We start from the raw sequence: 11,314 nt of genomic DNA, 5'->3' as shown, positions 1-11,314 counted from the left end.
AAATAAACATGTTTGTATCATTTCTCCATTAATTTGCTTCAGACTAGATACAACTTATTTCAAAATGCTTTAATTTATATATTTATATGTGCAACACATAATTATACCTGGAGTTTTTATCTTCATCTCAAGTACTTTGGTCAAATTCCTAGGCTCTTAAAGCTGATACTTACAGGAAAACGCTGGTTAAAGTACTTGCTATGCTGTACACAATAAATATGTTGAATTTTATCTGTCAAGCCAAAAAATTCATGTAATTGAAAAAGCACAATAAGATACCTGCTACAGTTCAAATGCTTCTGTCCCCTCGATCTGTAGTGCAAGCGTTGGCAGGTGAGGTCTCAAGGTAGGTGTTTAGATCAGGAGGAATCTGCCCTCGTGAATCAGTGCTGCCACACAAAGGGTCGTGAGGAGTGGGTTCACTCTCCTGCTCTTCTACTACGTGAGCACCCAGCCTTCCTGCCTCTGGAGGACCCAGCATTCCAGGTGCCATCCTGGAAGCAGAGAGCAGGCCTGACCTGCCAGCACCTCCATCTTGTTGTCCCCCGCCTGTAGAACTGTGAGAAGTAAGTTTGTGTTCTTTAAATGACCCAGTTTCAGGCATTCTGTTACAGCAGCACAAAACAGACAGGCGCATCACCCCTTAGGGAAGTCCTTGTGAGGCTCAGATCTGCACCTGTGAGGTTTTCTACAACAGGGCACATCATCACCAAAATATACTTTTAAATATAAAAAGAACTTATCAATTAACACTGTATTAATTTGGTGTCTTGGAGAATAGCATGATAATACAGAAATCATCTTAGCAAAAAAAACCAGCTGAAATTTTGTATAAAGATTAACTCAACACAAAAAATTAATATAAACAGATTTTAATGTTTCAATTAATTATACCCTGATCATAAATTATCTTTATTAAAGAATGCATGTTCTTCTGATTCAAAACCAAATATTTTAAGTGATACATCCAATAGAAATTGACATGAAAGTATTTTATTTAAAATAGTTATAATAAAAGGAAAATAGACATCCATATTTGTCTCATTTTAGAAAACATAGACTTTAAGAATCAAAAGTAAGCTTCCAAGCTGATTGCCAGGATTACAACTTCATATCACAGAGATGTTCAATAACAAATATTTGACCAACAGATTATAATTCTGAAGTTGTACATTTTTAAAAGCCTTCTAATTTTGCTTCATTACAAAAAAAAAAAAACACGAACTGATGAACTCACAATACAAAATCAATAATAATTTCAGCAAAAAAAAAAAAAAAAAGGCACATCCAGGCAACACATTAAAGGCGACTGGTAAAACGCAGCATCCCAGGTCTACTGCACATAATCAACTGACCCCAAATAAACTACTCTGGAAAATTCTAAAATAGAACGGGAATATTCTGTAAAAGCTGGGAAAACACGACTGCACTGATGCTTTGCTAGAGAGCTGTTCTGTTGCCAAGGTACAAGCTTCCCAGAAGGAGCAGCTGCCGGCCATCTACGTGCTTACTCCTCACAGGCTTCTCTTCCAAGGTCCATCATCTCCGTGCAGTCAGAGGCTGGACCGTCTCTCTGGTCTGGGCACACACCTAGTGATTGCAGCTCTCCACAGCACCGGGGCGAGTAAGAGGCTGAGTGTGGTCACACTCAGTATAAGGAGGTACACCTGTAACAGCAAAGTGCAGCGCGGGTCACAGAGAGCGTCAGGACTCACACCTGCAACAGGAAAGCACAGGGCTCACCTGCACCGGGGAAAGCTGAGCAGTCACGCTGAGTGGTGTGCTGAGGGACACCTGCACAGGGGTGGGGTGGTGGAGGCTGAGCGCAGTCATGCTGAGTGGTAGGGGGGGATGCCTGCATGGCAGGGGCAGGGATGACAGTGGGGGCTGAGTGCAGTCACTCTGAATGGTGGGAGGAACACCTGCATGGGGTTAGGGGTGGGGTGGTGGAGGCTGAGCGCGGTCACTCTGAGTGGTGGGAGGGACCCTGCACGGGGTGGGGAATGGGGGTGGAAGCTGAGCACGGGTTGCACTGAGTCCTGGGAGGGTCACCTGCACACCATAAATCCACTACTATTTCTTGAAAGCACATCGAAGCACAGCCAGAAGTTGAGGACACTGGGATGTAGGAGCAACTGTGATGTGAAGATCAATGGTGCAAGGTCAGTCCTGATGGGCCCCAGGGCAGCAGCCCTAGCCTGTGCTTGCCCGAGGCCAACCCTGGGACACAGCACAAGTCCGCCTGTCCCCCAGCTTCCCTGACCCTGGGAATGCAGCCTTGGGTCAGGCTCAGGAGAAGCTTCCTGTAAGCAATTCTACTTTTCAGCAATTACTTCCACTGCACATAACACCTGGCTTTCCACCCCCTCAAACTTACAAATGCAAGGAGACACGCCGTGAATCTGATGCCTAGGGCCATCTCAGTGATGACAGGAAGTCTGCCCAGCTCTCAGGGCACAGTGGCATTTCATGTTTCTGGCGATACTTGTGTGCACACTGGCAGTTCAGCTTTAAAAAGTTTTCTTTCAGAAGAAACATCTGACGCTTACTTAGAATTGTTGTAAAAGGTTAATGCAACAATTCAAGCAGTACTAACTGCAACTTTCCTCTGAAAACACCACATGTTAGATGAGCAGAGAGAAGCCAGGCCTCTGTGTGCCCACCAGGAGGAGGAACCTGGCCCAGCTTTGCCACGCCCAACTCAAACCCAAAGTGCAACCCCTGCAGCCCCAAGTGCTTGGCAGGGGGAAGCCACTCACCTCCCGAGAGATGATGCCGGCTCTTCGCGCCCGGCTCCCCAGGACAAAGGAAAACTCGCTGACCTGGGCGAGCCCTGCAGAGACGATCCACTTGATGTACTGGCTGCTCCTCGGCAGAATGAGAGACAGGACCAGTGCCGCCAGAAGAAACTGCAAGAGTGATTCATCACATCACTGCTAAAGATTGGACCTGCACAGAGTTAAACGCACACGAAACAGAGACCCCAGACAGAAACCACAGGGACGCCGTGATGGTCCCTGAATCACACGCAGAGTAGGGAAACACACTGAGGCACTCCAAATACCTGAAGGCACCAAACACAAAACATCTTAAATAATCCACACTGAACAAAAAGGCAAAATTAAGGGTTTAGGCTCATTAGTAGAAAATAAGCCTTGCTCCCCCATCAAGCCAAACGGGGGGGGGGAGGGGCAAGGGGGATGGTGACTAATAACATTAAGCATTATGGGGTATTCAAGATGGAAATTTCTTTTTAATACAGGGAGATGCATGTCTTTAGGCTGAGCCCTAAGAGCTGGTGGAGTGGCCCAACGATCCTCATATATTCTGGCTCCTTAAAATGGAAATGATCTAAATCTGTTTATGAGCCAGAACGTGGCTCTGACTAGGTCATCACACCTTAATGTGAACACAGACAGGCAGCTTGACGGCTGGTAGTCACGGAGGACAGAGAGAAAGCACCTACACCATCTTTAGGTCTGTAGAAGGCATGTCTGCATCTGTCAGAAGACGACGGGTTGGACTACAGCCAAGGCCCAACCTGAGGGTCCCAAAAGGTAGTTCCCCTCTTTAAAAATCCTCAATTCTGAAACAATCGATCACACGGACAAACCCAGATCACCCAGCCTAACCCACATCTGCCTCCCCCAGGGTCCAGCGGCCCAGCGGGCCTCCCCCGAGATGAGGGGCAGGGCCGGCTCCGCAGGCCTAATGTGTGCCCCGCTGGAAACCAGGGCCACGGGGAGGCCTGTGCTGGGCCTGCAAACTGTGAGGGGCGAGGATCCTACCAGTCCTTACCTTCATGACCACCACTGACAAGGTGAGGAATACCAGCACCGTGAGCTCATACGCCACAAAGGTGGGGAACACGTGGAGCCCTGTTGGGAACAGGACACGTTACTCATGACCACAGGACAGCCTCCCCCAATGTACACCCATTCCTCACAACTTCAGGTGTCATTTGCTTCAAATACAGGAATTAAAATCCTAAGTGCACTTGTGAAAGCACCAGCAAATGCTAAAAGGCTGTCCCTTTCTTACGGAGTGAACGGGAAAAGGCTGCCTCGGGGGAACCGTCTGACATGGTGGAATCCCAGCTCCACTCCCTCGTCAGGCCTCAACTGCAGAGAACACAGCAAAACACACAGAGGCGGCACTGTCTGTAATCTATGACAATCGGTGCTTGAGGAAATATTCCCGCTGAGCTCAGATGACCCCAGAGCCCACCAGCCCCCAGCGCCCAGGAGTGCCACACTCACAGGACATCTGTGGTCAGTGTTCCTTTCCCTTCTTCATTTGGCAGAATAAGGACGGGAAAAACAATGGGAAATGCTGTCCCTACGTACGTCTTCTCTCTGCTGTCAGGGCTCTCTAAAACCACGTGTGGCTGCCCACCGAGCCAGTGACGCAGAGGGGCCGGTGGTGCTGGGGCTGGGCCTGGGCTTGGGCTCAGCTCTCCAGCCACACCCTGGGGCCACCTGGCGATGCACATTGGCCCTTGGAGGAACCCTGGCAAGCCAGAGGCCTCCTCTGGATTGGAAGGATGCAGACCCATGACCTTTCTGCCGTTCACAAACCACTGTCTCTACCTGACCCAGAAACACAAATATAAACACTTTCCCTTTTTCTCTTTCCCCAACCTGGGGTTCTCTTGCGCTTCAGGGCCACTTTCTCCCGATGCCCCGTCTTCCAGCCATGGCCCCTCCTCCTGGGTGTGGGTCTCGGAGCTGCCCCCTCCATGCCCATTCTCGGCGCTCCCCACGGTCCCTCTAACCCTGATCACCAGCCTGGCCCCACTGTGTCCCCCTCAGGAGCCTCAGCCCCAGGGTAGCCTGGGGTCCCCATCCCTCTCTTCCCAGCTGTCTGCCAAACCCTGACCCCAGTCCTGCTTCCCTTCAGGACGTCTGTGCCTCTGCCCTGCTGCAAGGCTCCATCCAGGCTGCCTTTGGCCAGTGTTTAGGAGGTCACTACCATCACGGCCCTACGCCCACACTGGCACAAATGAGACAAGCTCACAACAGTGTTGGCACAGAGGATGCTCTCACCCCTCCCCAGAGGGACCCTCACACCGCAGCCACACAGGTACCCAGGGCTCCCCACCCTGGGGGCACCGGGCTGTATTTTCTCCCCACTGCTGCCCCGAGGAAAGCGCCTAAGCTTCCTGACCGCCACCCCTTCATCTCCAGCCCCACTGGCTTCCTTCCTGCTGGGGAATGTCCTGTTCTAGGGAGTCCGGGCTTCCCTCCCACCTCCCACCTCTGGGCTTCCACACCAGCCTCTTCCTCCCCAGCACGCCCTAAGCCTCCGCCTCTGCACCTGGCGCAGCCCTCACCCTGGCGGGCGGTGGGTGGCTGATGCCCTGGAGGCTCCTGTGCTCTTAGCTGAGCAGCTGTGTCCCTGCATCTGTCCCCCAACCCCACCCCTGGGCTGCAAGCTCCTTCAAGGCGGGGCTGCCTTGGGGACACGGCTCACTAGACCCTGCCTGAGCTCAGAGCTCCTGGTCTAGGGGCAGAGGGAGGTGTGGGGGTGGTGAGCCAAAAATTATGGAGCTAAATGCCTTCCGGTCAGTCCCCAAAACAGCAAGGAAAGTGAGAGTCAGTCAGTGTGGCTCTAGAGGCTGCGTAAATAAAATATGCCACGTGAGGCACGTGCCCAGCTCAGGGCTGTGCTAGGGACTCTGCACACACGCCAGGCCATGGCGTGAAGGTGAGTGAGGCTGGCAGGGGCGCACACTGTGTCCATCCGTCGTGGGGGGATGCCCACAGCACGGCAGCTCCCAGCGCTGTCCCAGAGACAGTGGTGCCTGCTTCTGATTGCTGACAATGTCATAACAAGACACACCAAATGTCTGACAGTCGGTAAAGCTGGAAGTGACCAGGAACTAGGATGGGGTGCTGGGCAGGCGTCTTCCACAAAGGCCAAGATGGAAAACACTTTGTACTTTCTGGGCCACGGCCACCTGCTGTGGCCTGAGCTGTGTCCTGCAAACTCCTACATTCAGGCTCCAGGCTCAGTGTGGCTGATCTGGAGACAGGGTCTGCAGGACCCACTGAAGCGGAAATGAGGCCATAAGCGTTGAGAACCGAATCTCTGCACAGACCACGGAGGGTGGGCCACAGATGACACAGCCAGGAGGCCCCATCTGTGGAGCAGGCACGGCCCTCGCCACATACCCGGATCTTGGACTTCCAGCCCCGACAGGTGTGAGTAAACAGCTACTGTTTGAGCCGCCCAGTCTGGAGTATTTTGCTGATGGCCTGAGCTAGTAAGCAGTACAACAGCAGCCACTGATAAAGAGTAAACGGGCAAGTGTGGCTGTCTCCAGAAAGCTTCATTTATAAAGGCAGGTGGAGAGCAGGCCTTGGGCCGCGGCTGGCCGAACCCTGGTCTAGTGGGAAGAGCCACGCTGCCACGTGCTATCCATGAAACCCCGGCCTTGCTCCGTGGCGCCTTCTGGGCCATCCTTCGGCACAGAAGCCCTTCCTCACTCCGGGCCTAAAGACTGCCCTTCCCCTTTCACACCCTTCAGATGCAGCCTCAACTCAGAAGCACAGTCTGGGCCTCACCCAGCAGGCAGGAGCCTCGGAGCTGGAACCCGAGAGTGGTGCCTGCCGGCCTGCCGCTGGCTGTGGCTGACCTGCAGCGGAGTCTCTGCGGCTGCGCAGGGCAGGCAGCCCAGACACATCTGCTGGAGCTGGGAGCTCCACCCCCGTTTCTGCCACCCGGAAGTGGACGTCAGGTCCCACACACACACACAAAGGTGCTGTCCAAAGTGGGCAGATGCCATCTATGTGCTGCCTGGACTGCAGAACAAAAATAAGGTCCTGGCCGAGTTAGAGACAAAAGGGGCTATAAGCAGGTTTCTCAGACGGAGGAAAAATTAGCTTGAATTCCCTGATATACAAAAAACTAGAGCAAAACCACGTAGAATTATTATGCGAATAGAAAGGATTCTCAATATAAAACAACCCTAGTTTGAAGATAATTAGGATAAACATGTCTGTGTAAACAACATATTTATGAAATTTTAGATTTTTAACAAGAGCAGCTCTCAAACATGCACGTGCAATGAAGCCGTGGCTGACCAGATACCGGGTTACACACCACGGCCAGCGCGACCTGGGGAAACACGGGAAAAATCAGGTCAGGCCTGATCCACTGTATTAGCCTTCATCTAAAATAAGTGAAAGGAAGGTCAGGAAATCCTAGTCCATCAGCAGTGGACCAGACACAGAAAATGTGGTACATATACATCCTGGAACATCAGCAACTGTAACAGTCCCACTGTCTATCAATAGTGGACCAGATACAGAAAATGTGGTATATGTACACATCGTGGAACATCAGCAACCATAATAGTCCGACTGTCCAACAGCAGTGGACCAGATACAGAAAATGTGGTATATACACACGTCGTGGAACATCAGCAACCATAATAATCCGACTGTCCATCAGCAGTGGACCAGACACAGAAAGTGTGGTACATACACATCGTGGTACATCAGCAACCGTAACAGTCCCACTGTCCATCAACAGTGGACCAGATACAGAAACTGTGGTACATACACATCGTGGAACATCAGCAACCGTAACAGTCCCACTGTCTATCAACAGTGGACCAGACACAGAAAATGTGGTATATATACACATCGTGGAACATCAGCAACCATAACAGTCCCACTGTCTATCAACAGTGGACCAGACACAGAAACTGTGGTATATATACACATCCTGGAACATCAGCAACCGTAACAGAATGAAATGACATCCTTTGCAGCAACACGGATGCAGCTGGAGGCCATTCTCCTAAGTGAATTAACACAAGAACAGAACACCAGATGCCACACGTTCTCACTTAAAAGTGGGAGCCAAACACCAAGTATATACGTGGACAAAGACGGGAACAAGAGACGCTGGGGCCTGTGAGGTGGAGGGCGGGAGGATGAGGGTGAGATTAAAAAACTACCTTGAGTACTATGCTTCTCACCTGGGAGACAAAACAGTCTGTATACCAACCCCCTGTGACACTCATTACCCATGTTACAAACCTACACATGTACCCCTGAATCTAAAGGAAAAGTTGGACAGAAGAAATAGTAAAATAAAATAAGATTTCTCTGCAGACTCTATCAAGTGGAAAATAGCTTCTGGCTGCTAGCAATCCAAACTGAAATATTCTGAAAACACTTAATTTTTAAGATAATCATTTTAGCTATATAAAATATGAATATATATGCACATCAACAAATTACAGAACCACTCTGCATGTGTTTAACAAACACAATTATGTAAAGAAGGAAGATTACCTATTGAGGCGAAGAAAATGATGGCCAGAAAGTCACGGATGGGTTCAATGGAGGCGGCGATCTCCTCGGTGACCACAGGGCCCTGAGAGGAGACCAGCGCTCCAGCCAGGAAACAGCCCAGCTCCATGGAGACGTCCAGCAGCTCCGTGACCTGAGAGAGGGAGGACTGAGCTTTACATGAGACCCCACAGTTCACCAGGGTTACCCCGTCCCAAGGACACCCCGAGACTTGGCAGAAACACCACAACAAAACACAGGAGCTGTGCAAATGGAGCGTGCCTTTGGTCCTGGGGCTCTGCTGGGTCTGACAGGTGACACGTGGAGGCTGCTATTAGTTGAATTTACCTTACTGGGCGAATAAAATTATTTTAAAATATTTGAAACAAATACCCATATCGATTGCTGTGAATTTTTTAAATGAGAATACTTTCCAATTGTTTTAAATATTTGTGATATATTTTCTTTACCCTGAATCAGAACAGCCTGGTGGTGGTTTTAGAAACTCATTCCCACTACCACTCTCAAAGCAGAGGGACAGCAACAGGCGACAAGCAAGGGCCCTGGGAGGGTGTGAAGCCAGAGAGTAGCATTGTGTGTCCGCAGCAGCTGATGTGAACACCTAGATACGCGGGCCGGACCAGGTGCCAGCTGGACAGCAAGGACACAGGAGCCTCAGCAGCTCCATGAAACGCAGGCTCAGGGCAGCCTTCTGTGAGGCACGGCTGATACCGGCCAACCTGAAAGATGATTTTTATTTTGAGAAAATAAAACTGTAGAAGACAGCAGCATCAGACAAAAAAAAAAGAAACCTGTAAAGAACTGTGATTTATAACAGCACCAAAAAATCACATCCTGAGGATTAAACCAAAGGACCTGCACCTGACACTGCAACACACTGCAAGACCCACGAAAGGCTGAGATAACAGTGTCGTGGGCTCAGCACTGCAGAGCGGTGGATTCTCCCACCTGGCTGACAGACACATGGGAACGCCAATAGACTTGTATGTGGGAAACTGACCAGCTGAATTTAAAAACTCAAGTGGAATTTGGAAAGAGTACGGATAGAGCCAAGATGACCCTGGCACAGAACAAAGCTGGGTCCAAACACAACCAGAGGTCAAGCTACAGTGCAGCTGAGGGCAGGTGGGCAGAGTCAGAGAAGCATGTGCACACACACGCATGCACATGTACCACAGGTACACACACCACACCAAGAACACAAACACCACACACATGCACACCACACATGCACGCCACAAAGCACACACTTATGCATGTACAAATGCCACACACATGCAGACGTACACACATCACATAAAGCATACCACACACGTACACATGCCACAAAGCAGACACACACGCAGACATGTACACACACCACAAAGCACACACATGCATGCAGACACACATCACATAAAGCATACCACACACACGTGCACATGCCACAAAGCACACACACATGCAGACACATACACCACACACAAGGCACACACATGCATGCAAATGTACACACATCACATAAAGCACACCACACACATGTACATATGTACACATGCCACAAAGCACACACACAGACATGTACAAGCACACACAAAGCACACACATGCATGCAGACATACATCACATAAAGAATACCACACACATGCACATGCCACAAAGCAAACACATGCAGACACATCCACACACCACACACAAAGCACACACATGCATGAAGACGTACACACATCACATAAAGCATATCACACACATGTACAGATGCTGCAAAGCACAAATACACGCAGACACTTCCACACACCACACCCAAAGCACACACATGTACATATGCCATGCACAAAGCACAGTATACATACACAAAACACATGCATGCACACCACACGTATACATGCGATGAAAGACATGTGTGCACACATATACTACACACATGCCACACATGTACATGCCACACAGCACACATAGTACACCACACAAAGCACAGGCATGCACACATATACACATGCCATAAAGCACACACATGTGCATACCTCATACACAAAGAACACACACGTACTCCACAAGAACACATGTCACACACACACACACAGCTAGTTTTTGACAGAGTGATGCTATAGAACAGGGGGCAAGAGGTCTTTTCAACGCATGGCATTCAGAAAGGCATGCAAATGAAAGAATCTTCATCCACTTCCTCACTTCCAACACAACAAAACTCATCTCTGGATGGACTGCAAAGCTAATGAGGAAAGCACAGCAGAAGCCCACAGACAACAGTGAAGAGCACCTTCGTGACCCAGGGGCAGGTGGATCTTTCACACAGAGCACAGAGACAGCCACAAAGAAAACAATCCATAACTGGATGACACTGAAATTCAGAACTTGTGTTCATCAAAAGACACCATTAAGAGAGTGAAAAGGCAAGTCACAAACTGCGAGACATCTGCAAAACACACCTGACGTGGAATGTTTTTCAGCCATAAAAGGGATGAAGTGCTGGTGCACACCGCAACAGCAGCCAGGCCTGGAGGACGTGACGCTGAGTGGAAGCCAGGCACGGACGCCCCCACGTGACGTGCCCAGAAGCAGCAGCCCACAGGGCCGGGAAGGGATCCATGGCCACTTGCACAGGGCCACGAGGGGACTGGGGGAGAACTGAAAGCTATGGGGATTCCTTTGGGGAGGTGGATATAATCGGATAGTGGTGATCGTGTCAGAGCATTTTGAATATTGACTTTCAAATGATTAATATGGTGAATTTTATGTGAATTTCATCTCAATAAAAAAGTCTATCTGCCTGCGCATATATATATATATATATCCCATAATGAGTAAGAAAGTCCTCACCCTACAAAAGAACAACCTAGAGAGGCTTTAATAGGCACACCACAAGGAACACACTCAGATGCCACTGAGCCGCTGAAAGGGCTGGAGGGACAGGCCATCAGGAAGTGAGCGCGGGAGTCCCTGTCACAGCCCTGAGATGCTCTACACCTGGGGCAAGTGCGGGGAGGCCGAGG

General features: G+C 50.0%; 1 protein-coding gene across 2 annotated transcripts in view; it reads right to left on the bottom strand.

The window, feature by feature from the left end:
• Nucleotides 1–856: 856 nt before the first annotated feature.
• Nucleotides 857–11,314, bottom strand: part of TMCO3 (transmembrane and coiled-coil domains 3) — a 55,516-nt gene continuing 45,058 nt past the window's right edge. For both annotated transcript variants that reach the window (XM_032246307.1, XM_032246308.1), the window contains 4 exons: nt 8,307–8,457; nt 3,799–3,878; nt 2,760–2,909; nt 857–1,667 (listed from right to left, as the gene is read on the bottom strand). In XM_032246307.1, coding sequence (XP_032102198.1) covers nt 1,554–1,667; nt 2,760–2,909; nt 3,799–3,878; nt 8,307–8,457 — 495 coding nt within the window. In that variant the 3' untranslated portion in view covers nt 857–1,553. The remainder of the gene's footprint in view (nt 1,668–2,759; nt 2,910–3,798; nt 3,879–8,306; nt 8,458–11,314) is intronic.

This window comes from Sapajus apella, unplaced genomic scaffold, assembly GCF_009761245.1.
Source record: "Sapajus apella isolate SASKATOON/1434 unplaced genomic scaffold, GSC_monkey_1.0 scaffold60, whole genome shotgun sequence".
In the NCBI taxonomy this organism is placed as follows: Eukaryota; Metazoa; Chordata; class Mammalia; order Primates; family Cebidae; genus Sapajus; species Sapajus apella.
This window is presented reverse-complemented; position numbering and strand designations above follow the sequence as displayed.